Source organism: Pelodiscus sinensis, chromosome 15 (genome assembly GCF_049634645.1).
Source record: "Pelodiscus sinensis isolate JC-2024 chromosome 15, ASM4963464v1, whole genome shotgun sequence".
NCBI classification, from domain to species: Eukaryota; Metazoa; Chordata; order Testudines; family Trionychidae; genus Pelodiscus; species Pelodiscus sinensis.
Genome location: NC_134725.1, coordinates 32,030,084 through 32,045,961, shown reverse-complemented (window position 1 = coordinate 32,045,961; position 15,878 = coordinate 32,030,084). Strand labels below are relative to the sequence as shown.

Below are 15,878 nucleotides of genomic sequence, written 5' to 3'. Positions count from 1 at the left end.
CTGAGAGGTTTGTACTGGAACCAATCCTATTAAACATATTCATAAACAGGGCTTGACAAGCGGAGGCAAGCCCCGCTCGCCAGCTGCGCGGTTTGACATGCTGCACTTGCACAGACCGTGCTGTGCATGCGCTGATTGTGCTGCAGCATCGTGCCAGGCTAAAATCTACTCGCCACAGGCAAGTAGATTGCTGTAACCGTCGAGCCCTGTTCATAAATGATATGAAGAAAGGGGTAAACAGTGAGATGGCAAATTCTGCAGATGATACAAAACTGCTCGAGATAGTTAGGTCCACAGCAGAATGTGAAACACTTCAAAAGGATCTAACAAAACTAGGTGGCTGGGCAACAAAATGGCAGATAAAATTCAATACTGATAAATGCAAAGTAATGCATATTGGAAAACATAATCCCAACTATAAGTATAAAAGGATGGGAACTAAATCAGTTATTACTACTCAAGAGAGATCTTGGAGTCATGGTGGATAGTTCTCTGATTGCAGTGGCAGTCAAAAAAGCATACAATGTTAGGAATCGTTAAAAAAGGGATAGAGAATAAGGCAGAAAATATCTTATTGCCTCTATATAAATCCATGGTATGCCCATATCTTGAGTACTGCATGTAGATGTGGTCCCTTCATCACAAACAAGATATCTTGGCACTGAGGAAAGTTCAGAAAAGCACAAAAAAAATTATTAGGAGCATGGAAGGAGAGATTAGTAAGATGGGAACTTTTCAGCTTGGAAGAGGCAACTAACAGTGGGATATGACTGAGGTCTATAAGATCATGATGAGGTTAGAGAAATGGTTCTAAGGAGAGCTAGATAAATTCATGGAGGATAGGTCCATCAATGACTATTAGCCAGGACAGACAGGGACGGTGTCCTTAGACCAGTGGTCTCCAACCTTTTTACACCCAACATCACTTTTTAAATGACAGAACAAGCCAAGATCTACCACTCTGCCCCTTTCTTGAAGCCCCACCCTCTTTATTCTCCTCCTCTCCATCACTTGCTATCCCCAACCCTTACACTGCTGCTTTTTTCCCCAATTCTTCTGTAGGAAGAAGTTTTTCCAACATTTGGCCTGTCTAGACTGGACCAAATGTCAGAAAAACCCTTCTTTCGGAAGCCCCCTTATTCCTCGTGGAAAGAGGAATATAGGGGTGACCGGAAGATCATGTTTGCTCTTCCTCTAAAAGAAGTGGAAGAACAAACACATCCCTGGATGCAGAAGAGTTTTTCTGGGGTATCTCCAGAATCCTGAAAAACTCCTGCAGTCTAGCTGTACCCTCACTGGGTTGAGACAGGATGTATAGGCTCTGGGGTGGGAATGAAGGATTTGGGTGTGGGAAGGGGTGAGAGGTGCAAGTTCTGGGAGGAAATCTGGATGAAGGAGGAGGTGGAGAAGGGAACGCTGGCTCGGGGAGGGGGCTCCAGGCCAGGCAGTGTTGGGGTCAGATGTAGGGTTAGGGTACTAAGCAAGCCACAGACTTCTGGATGTGATGGTTCAGGAATTTGGGTTGGGGTACGTGAGGGGTTCAGGGCAGGGGGTTCCAGTGTATGATAGGCTCAGATGTAGGGTCTGGAGGAAAGGGGAGTGCAGGAGTGTTATGATGCTGTGGCCAGATGGGGGCTTGGCCCCAACTGGGGTTTGTTGGCCAGGCTTCATTTTTAAATAAAATACTACGTCAAACACAAAAAGTTTCTGCATTGTCTTTATTTATGAGAAAGGCAATGAACCAGTTTTGAGTCAGGGGTCACTGACCCAAGAAAAGTCAGTTGGGGCCACGCAAGTTAGATGCAAAAAAAACCCCTCCTCCAACCCGCCCCCTCCCCCCCCCCACAAGCTCCAGTAATGTGGCCCCAACTGTGTCGGTGGGAGCAGGGGACATAGTACTGGGGAAAGGTGCTAGTGGGTGCTTCAGCAGGGGACAGGGTGCCAGTGGAGACAGGTTTCTGAGGCTGGGGAGTGGAGAGAGGAAACAGAGGAGTGGGGATTGGGGAGAGGGGGCTGGGGAGTGGGGAGAGGGAACAGGTGCCAGGAAGGCAGGGGACAGGGTGCCAGTGGAGACAGGTTTCCGAGGCTGGGGAGTGGGGAGAGGGAGCTGGGGAGTGGCAAGAGGGAACAGGGAAGTGGGAAGAGAGTGCCGGGAGGGCAGGGGACAGAGTGCCAGTGAGGACAGGTTTCTGCAGCTGGGGACAGGGTGCCAGTGGGGAACAGATTTCTGAGGCTGGGGAGTGGGGAAAGGGAACAGTGGGGAAAGGGAACAGGGTGCTGGGAGGGCAGAGGACAGGGTGCCAGTGAGGACAGGTTTGTGAGGCTGGGGACAATTGAGAGGGGACAGGATGCCGGGAGGGGAGAGGGGACAGGATGCCAGTGGGGACAGGTTTCTGAGGCTGGGGAGAGGGAACTGGGGGGCAGAGAGTTCCTTGCACCCGCGTCCTCCCAGGATTCTCCCCGCCCTCCACAGGGAAGCCGGCACGTGCCTCCCGCAGCGCAGCTAAACCCCTGCGGGTGCCTGCCCCGAGGCCAAACCCTCCTCCTGCGGCACAGCCAAACCCCCATTGGCACGTGCCCCGGAGCCAAACCCCTCTCCCGCGGCGCAGCCAAACCCCTGCGGGCGCCTGCCCCAGGACCACACCCCTACGCGCGCCTGACCCGGGGCCAAATTCCCCTCCCGCAGCGCAGCCAAACCCCCGCAGGCGCCTTCCCCAGGGCCAACCCCTGCACTTGATTCACCCCTCCTGTGGCGCAGGGAAGCCACCACACTCCTCCTCTGGGGCTGACACCCCCTCCCGCAGCGCACCCAGCATGCCACAGAGCTATGGGAGGGGAGCAGCCAGCACACTTCCGGTACCTCCGGAAGTGGCGCAAAGTTGTAGGCAGGACTTCCATCCACCCAGCACTACGCTGGAGATAGGTACTGGGGCTTCTCGGGGGTGGGGGAGAAATAGGGGTGGGGAGGCCCGAACGCCTCATGATCAACTGGTCGAGGCCTTGCTATCGACCAGTTGATCGCGATCAACCGGTTGGTGACCACGGCGTTAGACCCTGTTTGTCAGAGAATGGGAATAGGCAACAGGGGATGGATCACTTGATTTCCTGTTTTGATAATTCCCCTGGGGCACCTGGCATTGGCCACTATCAGAACACTAGATGGACCTCTGGTCTGATCCAGTATGGCCATTCTTAAGTTCTTTATAAGAATGTGTTTTCTGATAATTTAATTTGAAAATTACTACAGTAAACTTATAAATGAAAAAATTAAATTAACTGAAGTTGGTAAATGTGTAATTGAAATAAAATGTTTCATAACTTGAAGTATAAAACAACAATATATTAAATGCAAGATTATATTCAGTCATTCTCAATTTTCATTGTTTGGAGAGTCTCAGAAAATTTTTTTTAACATCAACTGAAATTTGATCATATTCAGACAAAAGATCAATAGTAATTAGGTATGTATGTTCTTTCAAGCACAGAAAGGAATGTGTATTCCAATAACACATGCTTGTCTACTTAGTTCTTTCTACTAAGTGGAACAGTGTCATAGTCTATGAGAACAGTGGCATTTTCCAGATCTATTACAGACGATGAGCTTGTCGGGGCAAAGATAGTGTGTCTGTTCTGTGCTTATACGGCATTTAACACAATGAAGTCTTCGTCTATGACTAGGGCTCCTCTGTGCTATGGCAATGCAAATAATACTACTATAGAATGATCTATAATCCATACATTACTGTTTTGACACTTCTGTTCTTTTACTCAGTATCCGTACGCAGACAGCTAAGAATCAGGGATATGCATCAGAAAGGAAGGTATATTTATCCATATTTTAGATTAATAGAGAAAAATAGGATCTATTTTTTCACAATATATTTAACCACAAAAACATGTTACCTAGTTTTGTTTTCTTGATCTGATATGCTTCAAAAAGAACCTGCAGCTCCTGATATTTTTGGGTCAAACTTGCTTTCAGAGAGTCCAATTTTGGTTGGTATAAAAGATTACTTTCAGCCAAACTTCGGTTGCTGGCAAGAGTCATTTCCTTGTTAAGCTGAATATTTTGGGACTGCAAAAGAAAGGTAAGATATAATAGGACAATGATATATTATTGATAATAATACTATACAGACAACACAAGTCTTATAAAAATTCCATTGAGCAACAAAATACAAGTTGTCTTGAGGTACCCTTATCACCACTGAATCAGATCCTAAAACAGATGCTGATATTTTTGAACAATGCATAGTAAACATCAATCCCTCCTTTCCTGCGCTCCCTAATGGGTGCCTGGAGTGTGAGAGGCTTGCAGCTGGGGCAGTGCTGGATAAGGATAGTGGGGCACACCCCTAGGCAGTCCCTTTAACCTACCTGGTGATTCTCTTTTCTGTATGATTTTATGAGAAGCAATCCCATTTTCCTGGCACAACCAAACCTTTACCTTCCTTTAAGTTACGGTAAGAGAAAGCTGTATACCGAATGTCCTAGCTCTTACCATTTAGGAGGAGTTCTTGGACAGGTAGGCAGGAAACTCTCTCAAATACATAGTGGATTACATGCTACAATTCCTCACAGTATGTTTTTTCCAAATAATTTAATCAACGTGACTAAATTTCTCACTCTTTAAAAAGGTGATCACTGAAGGGAAAGGCCAGGCATTTTGTAAAATGCACTGAAGTCCTAGAATAAAAGATGTAAACTGAGTGCAAAATATATCAGCCTTCCTCAAGCAATGAAAAGCAAAAATCAAGAAACTTGATGGTTCCCTTGCCCACACAGTAACAGAATTTGGGAACAATGAAGCAATCCTGGGTTATGGGGAAAAGTCTATTTTCAGTTTAATCCTTCCAGTTGATACATCCTAGTTTGAATGACGATGTTCACAATGAATGAATAGCCAGTTCTCAAAAAACAAGAAACAAAGACCACTGTAAGAGAAATTCAGAGTTTGTCCAAAATGAGTAATTTTTCGAGAAAGTCTTCATGAGACTGAGATAACAGAGCATTGTGGGAAAGGCTGCCTTGGCAGGATTTCAATTCAGACTTCAAAACGAGATTTAAACATCAAAGGGAAAAAATGTAAGAGATTTTATTTCAGTTGTTCAGTATGAACTGATGCCATAGTACTACTTTCCCATGGCCTTCCAGGGGGGCTGATTCAGAAGTTGGTGTTTTTTGTCTGCTGGATTAACATAGTGTCTATCATCCTGCACTTTTAGACTCACAAGAAATTGTATTTGTTTCTTCATCCCCTTGTGCCTTTTAATAAGAACATTTTGCTTCCATGGTAAACTTGGATGCACAGTGGTACACCATTGTGTCCCTCGTGAAATAATCCCTCGTAGCATGTCACAAGATGTATTATACCTCACACAAACACTGTAGGCAATTATAACTAAGGCTCTATCTATCTGGTGGATTCTTACATCTGCTCCCCCAAAACTTTTAGTATTAAGCTCCTCCCAGGGCCTGTCTTTGTGACCTACCCCTCAAACTGCCAAAGAACTGTTCTCTGTTGGTGACTTAGCCCTTCATTAGCACAGCAGCAACAGACCAGCTAATTAATGTTCAAACTCATTCTCTACACTATCAATGTCTTCTCTGTTTAAATTCAATCAACAATGACTAATTCCTCCCTCCAAAATCTCCTAAGCAGTTTCATGCTAGCAAGTTGCATCTCTTGCTGATTCTATAGGTAAAGTCCATTGCAAACACCAGGAACTCATCGCATCTCTCCATTCTCCCCACAGACAACTGACCTGTGTGTCACTCTCCTGTCCCTTCTGTTTCAGACTCCATGCAGCCTTCGCTCTCCCTCCCTCCCTCCTACCAAGGGATCTGTGTGCTCCAGTTGTCCCCTCCCCATGTCAGGGGCTCTGTCTCCTCTCATTCACTCCATCACAACACAGGGGCTCTCTCTCTCCCCATTCTTCATTCCCTCACCATGCCAGGAGCTCATTCCCTCAACCATTTGGCTCACATTCATTCTTCTGCCACATGTGAGGGGCTTTATGTTCCCCATGTTTATGTTCTCCCAAACTAGTGTCTCATCTCCTCTGATCAAGTTCTTTCATCCATTCCAAGGACCCCAAGTATTCCCATTCTTTCCTATGCCAGGTCTCACTCTCTTCTATCTTAGGAGCTCTCTGTGCATCCTATCCCCACATATTTCTCTTTTCTTTCAGGGTACCAACATTTAAAAACTGCATTGGGAAAACGGGCAGAGCTAAGATGGAGGTAGTACTATGCTGGAACATGTTAATGGCTGCCATTAAATCGTTCATTGATCCATTGACAACTACAGAAGCAGTTGAAGTGACGGTCTCTGCTAACCAGATCCCAGAAGCTACAAGTGTCCTTCCCATTCCTTCTTTCACCAAAATCAAAAGGCTCACTGATGCCTGAGACACTTCCTGAAATTTTGGAATTGGTCAGCTGCAACACACAGAGAACATCAAACTGAGCATTAAACATTGCCTTGCTTAGTCAATAAGAAATAGATTTAATAATAAAATACAACTTCTACTTCTGTTACCTAATGGTCTAAATATATTAATTCCCATTAGCATCTGCATTCCTAAAATGTTTGGTTAAATAAAAAAATCTCTCTGCACATATGACTTACATATGACTTCTAGTTTCCCTTCTCCTTTTCCTTAATTAAACTCAACTGTAAAGTGAGTGTCCCCAGAGTGACCTTACTATTGGTTTGTTTAGTTTTTTTCTTAAATTATGCAAGTTCTTCTTCAAGTGGTTGCTCATGTCCATTCGAAGTAGGTGTGCGCGCCGCGTGCACCACGTCTTCCGGAGCGTTTTCCCTAGCGGTACCCGTAGCGCAGGCAGGGTGCCCCCTGGAGTGGCGCCGCCATGGCGGGGCATAAGTACCCCCTGCCGGCGCTGCCCCACCTCAGTTCCTTCTTAGCGCCGTGTTGGTCGTTGGAGCGTCTCTCTCTATAGCTGTTAGGCTTAGATAGGTTAATGGTTCCCATTTCTCACTTTGTAAATAGTTGTGTAGTTAGATAGTTAGGTTTTTTGTTTTGTTCCTTGCCCCCTTGGGGGTGAGGAATGCCAGGGCCGCAAGGCTTTAAAACGTGCGCTGACTGCGGGAAGTTTATGCCCAGGGGTGACCCACACGACAGCTGCCTTAAGTGTCTGGGTGAGGCCCATTTGGCAGTAGCCTGCAAGATCTGCAAGTCTTTCAAGCCTCGTACCAGAAAGGACAGAGTTTCCCGCTTGAAGCTTCTCCTTATGGAGACGGCGCTTCAACCGGCACCACTGGACCAGCCTGCGGTGCGCAGCGCACCGGCCTCCACGCGCGAGGCCATACACCAGCACCGGGCAATAGGGGAGCTGATTTCACAGTTAACCCAGTCCCCCATCATGACTCCCCGGGTCTGCTCCAGGCTCCTGGGACATATGGCAGCATGCACTTACATGGTGCGACATGCCAGGATGAGGATGAGACCCCTGCAGGCTTGGCTGGCGAAGGCCTTCTGCCAGTCCAAGGGCCTATGGGACTCCATAATCACAGTGCCCCCGGACATTCTGGACTCCCTACTCTGGTGGACCCAGGAATCTGTGGTGCTCAGCGGAGTTCCCTTCAATCCCCCTCCCCCCTCGCTGACCCTGGTCACCAATGCATCCGACCTAGGGTGGGGTGCACACCTCGGGGGCCACAGAACTCAGGGCCTCTGGTCCCCGTCCGAACAGTCCCTGCACATCAACGTCCGGGAACTACGAGCAGTGATGAAAGCCTGCGAAGCATTTCTGCCAAGGCTCTCCCACCGCTCCATCCTGGTAGGTATGAACAACACTGCAGCAGTTTTCTACCTTAAACAGGGTGGGGCACGTTCCCCTCCTCTGTGCAAGGAAGCCCTGCTGTTATGGCATCTATGTGTCACGCACAACATCTCGCCCCAGGCGGAATACCTCCTCGGGTGAAAGAACCACACTGAGCAGATCCTTTGGAGCCCACGAATGGTCGCTCAAGGATTCTGTACTCATCCAGGTTTTCCACAGGTGGGGCTATCCCCACCTGGACCTGTTTGCCTCGGCACACAATACAAAATGCAGGAACTACTGTTCTCTGCTGGGGCTGGGGAAATTTTCCAAGGGAGATGCCCTAACGACCACGTGGCTAAAGGGCGTCCTCTACGCCTTTCCCCCATTTCCACTAATCTCCAGGGTGTTGACCAGAGCGAGAACTTTCAGGTCCTCGATCACCCTCATAGCCCCCAGGTGGCCCAGACAGCTCTGGTTCCCCATCCTGGTGGACATGTTGGCCTGGGCTCCCTTAGTACTCCCTCCAGTTCGGGACCTACTAACCCAACCTTGGGACGGAGGAATAATGGTTCACCCGGATCTCCGGTCTCTCCACCTGACGGCCTGGTTTATCCGTGGTTGAACCAACCGGAAAGGGAATGTTCCCGACAGGTACAGATGGTGCTCCTTAGCAGCAGGAAACCCTCTACGAGACGGTCGTACGCTGCCAAGTGGCGGCGCTTCTCGTCTTGGGCGTCCCGGAGAGGAGTAGAGCCATCTTCGGCTCCTATCCCAGCTATTCTCGACTATCTCTTTCAACTTCGTTCCTCTGGCTTGTCCTTTTCGTCTATTAAAGTCCATGTGGCATCTCTCTCCGCCTTCCATGTGGGTACGGCAGAAGCCTCTCTTTTTTCTAACCAGGTGGTTAAGAGGTTTCTTACGGGGTTGGAGAAATTGTATCCCTCGGTGAGGGCTACATACCCCGAATGGAACCTCAATCTGGTTCTCCACAGGCTTACGTCCCATCCCTTCGAACCCTTGGCTAACTGTTCGCTGAAGCACCTTTCATTGAAGGTTGTTTTCATAGTAGCCATTACGTCTGCTAGAAGGGTATCAGAGTTAAGGGCGCTGACCATAGAGCCGCCCTACCTTGTTTTTTCTTGCGATAATGTGAGGCTACGACCTCATCCAACCTTCCTCCCGAAGGTGGTTTCTCCTTTTCACCTATCCAGGAGATTTATCTACCAGTGTTCTTCCCTAAACCTCACGCATCCCCTAAGGAGCGTGTTCTACACTCCCTGGATACCAAGCGAGCGCTGGCTTTTTATATCGACTGAACCAAGCCCTTCCATAAATCCCAACAGTCGTTTGTCACATTTGGGGGAAAGGGAAAAGGTTCGCCTGTTTCTACCCAAAGGTTATCAAGATGGGTGGTGCAATGTATAGCAGAGTGTTACCAACTGGCGGGTAAAACCCTGCCCAGGGTAAAGGCACACTCCACCAGGGCGCAGGCATCCTCGGTAGCCTTCGGCACCCAAGTGCCTATCACAGAAATCTGCAGGGCAGCCACCAGGTCTTCCCTCCACACGTTTACAACGCATTATGCGCTACCTCAACAGGCCAGGGAGGATGCAAGGGTGGGCTCTGCAGTCCTCAAATCTGTGATGTAAATATGTAAATATACACATCTCGTTGTCTTTGTTCTGGGTTGGTGACTTGTCACTGTTTATTTGTTCAAATAAATCTGTTGATTGTTCACCTTCCTTTATGACTCTGGTGCTATGACTGTTCCGACCCCTCCTCCTTGGGGTTAGCTTGGAAGTCACCTACTTCGAATGGACATGAGCAACCACTCGAAGAAGAAAAGAACGGTTACTTACCTGTAACAGTTGTTCTTCGAGATGTGTTGCTCATGTCCATTCGACTCCTACCCTACCTCCCCTTCGTCGGAGTATCCGGCAAGAAGGAACTGAGGCGGGGCAGCGCTGGCAGGGGTACTTATGCCCCGCCCTCGCGGCGCCACTCCAGGGGGTACCCTGCCGGCACTATGGGTACCGCTAGGGAAAACGCTCCGGAAGACATGGTGCACGCGGCGCGCACACCTACTTCGAATGGACATGAGCAACACATCTCGAAGAACAACAGTTACAGGTAAGTAACCGTTCTTTTTTTCAGTTAACTTTGTTCATTGTTTTCTCCCTAATCCTCTTCATGTTATCTATTTTATACTAATATTTCCAGTGTCCACCCATCTGTTTATTTAGCTGCTGCTTCCTTCCTCTCATCTGCCTTTTGTATAGCCTCTATATGTCCATCCATTTCCTAGTTTAACATTTAGTTAACATACAAACTGAAACTTCTTATTATTGATTAAATTGTGCTAGTAGAGGGATTAAATCCTTCAAGACCAACATACACAATGTGTATTTCATAAAGTGCTGTAAATACACATACATGTAGTATTTTGTGCAGTCATGTTATACAGCTGGGGCAGAGAGCCTACAGCCTGGGAACCTAGATGCACCCCTTGACCTTGGCTAGATCTGGCCCCTGAGGCTTGAGACTCCTCCTCAGCACTGGGGAACTTGTGCTGACACTTCAGCCTCCCGCTATCCCCTCATGGGGCTCGAGCACACAAAATTTAATAGCCTGGGCCCCACTAGGTTCTGATATGCAAGGCTAATATGGAAAGTGTCTTTCTGATTCTCAGTTGGAGGCCATATCAATGAAGGTTTGTTTTTTGGTTTGGTTTTTTGCTTCTCACTTGTATGCTGTCTCTGATTTTTTTGTGGGTTAGCAGCCACTGACCCAAAAATGGTTCCCCACCCATATAATACCAAGACAGACAGATACTTTTAATTGGTGAAAGGAATCCTTCCAGTATAGAATGCCAATGGCTACTAAGAATATGCGATGGCCAGCACCAAAACCAAAACTATGTTTTATCATTAAAACACCCAGATTGTACCAATATGAATTACTTATAGCAGTGCTGACCCCAGGCTCCATGCAGTGCTTTCGCCTCTGAAGTGCAGCAACAGTCTTAAGGCTGTTGCTACACTTTAAAGGCAGAGGCACCCTATCAACTAATCAAATTGTCGGTGCAAAAAACTATTCAATTAGTCAATATTTAACATCCCTAAATCACCTCTAGGGATTGTGTGTCTTTATTACTTATAAGGGCGGTTATTATAATTCTCAATTTTAAGTTGTCCCAGTTACCTGCAAGACCAGTTGCAATTGGTAGTGTCTGATCATTCTCAAGTTGGCAAACTGTTAAATACATATAACATAGCTAAGCAATAACCAGTGGGATAAAGGAGACAAATATAGGTTGAACTACTCTAGTCCCATGGTCCCCAACACGGCGCCCGCGGGGGCATTTCAATGCGCCCGCCAGGTGCTCGGGGCTGGCTTGGCCCCGGGCACATGGCACACGGGCACTTGCGGGGGGAGCGCGCTTGGCGGGGGGAGCGCCGGGCGCGCGGCACTCGGCAGGGGGGGGGGGAGCGCCGGCCCCGGGCGCGCGGCTAGGTGGGGCCCCGCCCCTGGGCGCGCGGCTAGGTGGGGGCCGCCCCTGGGCGCGCGGCTAGGTGGGGGCCGCCCCCAGCGCCCGGCGGGCAAACGGCCACGCCCCCTGGCGCCCGACAACCTCAAAAGGTTGGGGACCACTGCTCTAATCCATCATCCTTGGGACCTCAAACCAGAGAATTTGCTGAACCTTGGGAGGTCAATATTGTCATAGAGTCATTGAACCATAGAGCTGGAAAAGAACTTGGAAGGTCATCAAGTCCAGCCCCCTGCTCCAGGCAGGACCAATCCCAAGTAAATCAACCCAGCCAGGGATTTGTCAAGCCGAGACTTAAACACCGCTAGGGATGGAGACTCCACTACTTCCCTAGGTAACCCATTCCAGTGCTTCACCACTCTCCTAGTGAAATAGTTTTTCCTAATGTCCAACCTGGACCTCTCCCACAACAACTTGAGACCATTGCTCCTTGTTCTGCCATCTGTCACTACTGAGAACAGCCTTTCTCCATAGAGAGCATTACAACATTTCCACTGCTTACTGGGCTCTTAGAAGACATTTTGGGGTGAATTAAAGTTAAATAACAGCACAGAACACCGAGAGCCAGGACTGTTGGATGTAAACAAACTTTATGGGACTGCAGGAAAATTGGCTTCACCCATGAAAAGTCGACATCCAGCTAAAATCATGCCAGACCATGGATGCTGCTGGATCAGAGAGTTTCAACCTATATCTGAAAGTGTAAACAGGAGGTAAAGTAATTAGTGTAATAAAGTGTGTAAAATTAGTAAAAAAAAGAAGAAAGTAAAGAAGGGAATATTTAGACAGAACAACAAGAAAATCTTAGTGAATGTTGGCTGTGAAATAGTTTCTCAAGAAGGGGAGGTACCATCTTTGGCATTTTTGACACTAGATAAAAATACAGTAAATGTACAACAGGAAACAAACTAGTTTTTGGCATGCAGATGATGGATTAGATAACCTAACCGGTTTTTTTTTTCTAGTTCTAGATTCTAAGATTTCATTAAGTATGCCTCACAGGCTGCCCAACCACTGTTATGTAATGAAGGAACATTCCAAATTTCAAAACCTGCTCTTTTACACACAAGCCAATTTAAGTAACAATAGGTTTGGCAATTCCATCAAGTGACTGGTCAAATACTCCAACAGCACTCTGATATAGGAGTCGGACTCCATTTCTGATTGCATCATGGTATCATTCTTTTATTTTTAGAACTTTTTTTCACTGTACTTCCTATTTTTCTGATTTAAAATAATATTGTAAGTAACTTGGTTTTTGCAATTAAACATAAATATTTAAAGGTAAGCCTTCTGGGGAACCAAGCCTTATTCTTTCCTATGCTTAAAAATATTTGAATAATAAATCAGTGCTTTAAAATATTAGACCAATAATTTTTTGACAGGTCAAATGCCCAACCCTGCAATAGGCTTTAAGTGACCTTGGAGAACACATTTAAATAATAATTGTTGTGAGGAAGCATGGTCTGAAGGAAGAAGCTGAGCGACTCAAAGGGGCCCCAAATTCTAATCCTAGCTCTGGCACGGATTCATTTAGGATATGTCTACACAGCCGACAGCAAAAAGTCCCCAAACCCAGGTTGACAGACTCAGGCTTTCAGGGCTCACATTATGGTGCTAAAATTAGCAGTTTGACCATTTGGTCTCAAGTTCTGAAGTCCGGGAGAGTACTAGGCTTCAGAGCCTGAGCTACAAGTTAAGTGCCGCTTTAGAGCCACTGTGTGAGCCCTAAGAACTCGAGTTGGTTGACCTGAGCTTGGAGGCTTGCTGCCACTGGCTATGTAGATTTACTAAGTGACCTTGGGCAAAATACCCAACTCCCATATTGCAAACTGTTAATCTTTCTCCCTCTGCAGATCATGGATAATACCCAGCTATCCCATAAATATGGTGTGAAGAGAAAGATAAAAATCAAGGAAATATATTAGCAAGAATCAGACTCAGATTGTACCACCTTCAAAAAAGCTAAGTCACGATGTTGTGTCATAAAAGTAGGCTTTGTCTATGATGCTTTGAAGAAAGTTCTCTTTAAAAAGTTGTCAACTTATTTATTTCAGTATCTTACCAGCAAAAGATACTTTTAACAGATGAAAAACTAAACTTTATCTTTAAAGCGTAAGAGGGGGCTGTGCTCCCTGCTCACTACACTTGCCAATCCCTCTCCCACGGTGCTGAGGGAAGCAACCTGGTCACTCGGGAGAGCCAGGCTGCTGCTGCACCAGTCTGGGCCCCTTCTTCCTACCCATCCCCACCCTGCGCCAGCCTGGGACCCTTCTCCCTCCCCACGCTGCCCTGCCCCTGGCTGCACCAGCTCAGGTCCCTTCTTCCACCCCACTTCACCCCAGCCCGGGCTTCACCCCCCTCGATCCCAACCGTGCTAACCCAGGCCTTTTCTCCCACACCCTGCCCCACATCAGCCTGGGCCCCTTCCCTCTCCCCACCCCTAGCCACACCAGCCCGGGCCCTCTCCCCCTCCTACACACACCCTCCCAGCCACAGCCTAACATTAACCCTGTTCTCCTGGGTGAAGCAGCATCAGGCCAGGCCCTACCCCCAGAGGCCAGGGAAGGCCAAGTCATAGCACCCCAGCCTAGTTCTCCATGTGGCCGATGGAGAAGGCCGGGCTGGTAGTGGGTGGAGGTGGAGAGAGAGAAAGTGCCCAGGCTGGAGCAGGGTCTAGAGTGGAAGGAGCAGGGTAGGGGCGGGGCTTTACCTGCCTGTGCCTATTCCTCCACCCCGGATGCTGTGACGTCACTTTGTTGTCCCACAAGAAAATTTTTATATATAAAGAGAGAAGAGTTCTAAGAACAATCTGTTAAACTCACTTTTTCAAGTGCATCACTGTTTAAGATGCACGGAAAATAAAACACGATCAACTCAGTTGAGTCAGTCTCAATGACTCTGCATCTCTAACAAGGCCACATTTTCCTACAGAAGGTGAACATTATCGGTGTTTACCATCATATCAAACACAACTGCTTACATAATTTTACTTTCTTTAATGTTTCCTAACATTTGTTTATATCTCGGTTTTCTTGGAAGTGGCAAGTTGAATGATGTGCAACATCAACTTTGTCCACCTCCACAGAATGTAAAGCAAGCTAAACAATCTTACAATTAAGATTAAAAACACGGTTTTGGTTAGGGATGTGAAGGACTAGTTGACTATCCAATAAGCAAATACTTATTGGATAGCCTGTCAACTAGTTGCTTCTCACCCTCTCCTCCTTGCTGCCTCTATTAGAAAGAGGCAGCCAGAGAGGAAGTAGAGGGGATGCTTCAAAGGGGCAGCTGACCCCAGGCTCCATGCAGTGCTTTCTTCTTTGAGGTGTAGCAACAGCCCCAGGGCTGTTACTACACTTCAAAGGCGGAGGCACCCTATCAACTAATCGAACAGTCGATGCAAAATGCAAATTACTCTCGATTTAACATCCCTAATTTAGGTCAACATATTGAAATTTCCTATTTAAGATTATTTAATTCAGAAGAAATGGCTTCAAGAACTGTATTAAGCGTCATATTGCCGACTTGTTTATATATTACAATAAAGTGTGAATATTCTTCTAAAGTAACAAGAGAACACTATTCCTCTTCCAATTATTCTCCAATCAAGTTTTGTCTGCACTATAAAGGGTTTTCCAATGTAGCTAAACTAGAAAAGTTCACTATATGCAGAGATATTTATTGCTGCTATTCATCTTATTTCAGTTCCTCAAACAAAATAAACTATATCATGCCCATGGCTAAAGCTTTTGCTGGCAGATCTAAGTAGGTTAGCAGTGTGATTCTTTTCATTCCCATAACTGACATAGATAAGCTAGCAAAACTTAAGTGTAGACCAAGCCTTAGTAAGTCCCACAAGTTTCTGCAGTGAAGAGAAAGTAATTGAAACCTTTGGGTATTTCAAAGATTTACTTTCAATAATATATGAAAAAGATCACCTAAGTATCTTCCACCTGGTTTTTCAGATGGAAGTATCATCCTAAGAAATCTCATCTTGAACCAAAATGGATTACAGGTGTGCCTAAAATGGAAGTACAAATGCTATGAATTAGAACACTGGAGTATTTTCCTGCCTGGCTGTTCTCTGAGCATGTGGTAACATAGAACTTCCAGATAACAGAGCAGCTCAGCTGACATTCCTCAGTCAAATAATCATCTTTGACCAGTCAAGATGCAAATTACCAACCTTCATTTTTAATGCAGTTTGAATAAGTCCTCTCGTGGTATACTATGCTAAACATGACTGTCTATATTATATCATGTTACCAAAATGTTTGTATCTATTTAAAAACTAATTCCAAATCCAATTTCTGTAGTTATCACAAAAAAAAGAGACATGACGTACAAAACAGTTTATATACAAGTCTAATGGAAGCAAACGCATCATCTCATTAATAACCTATGATTTGTTTAGGGTTTTTTTTATATTAGTACACCAATAAATTAAGTGATTCCATTATTTTTAAATGAATAGCAATCCCAAATACATTGCCTTTGTCAACTGTGGGGCTGCATTTTACAGTATTACACTTAAGGAGGG

The 15,878-nt window shown here is 46.4% G+C and overlaps 2 protein-coding genes across 2 annotated transcripts in view; one reads left to right on the top strand and one right to left on the bottom strand.

Moving 5' to 3' along the window:
* HIP1R (huntingtin interacting protein 1 related) overlaps window positions 1-6,590 on the top strand; it is a 102,588-nt gene extending 95,998 nt beyond the window's left edge. The window contains exon 32 of the mRNA XM_075898582.1: window positions 6,192-6,590. Coding sequence (XP_075754697.1) covers window positions 6,192-6,206 — 15 coding nt within the window. The 3' untranslated portion in view covers window positions 6,207-6,590. The remainder of the gene's footprint in view (window positions 1-6,191) is intronic.
* Window positions 1-15,878, bottom strand: part of VPS37B (VPS37B subunit of ESCRT-I) — a 38,396-nt gene that overhangs the window by 13,177 nt on the left and 9,341 nt on the right. Inside the window, exon 2 of the mRNA XM_075898590.1 lies at window positions 3,904-4,075. Within this exon, the coding sequence (XP_075754705.1) occupies window positions 3,904-4,075 (172 nt within the window). The remainder of the gene's footprint in view (window positions 1-3,903; window positions 4,076-15,878) is intronic.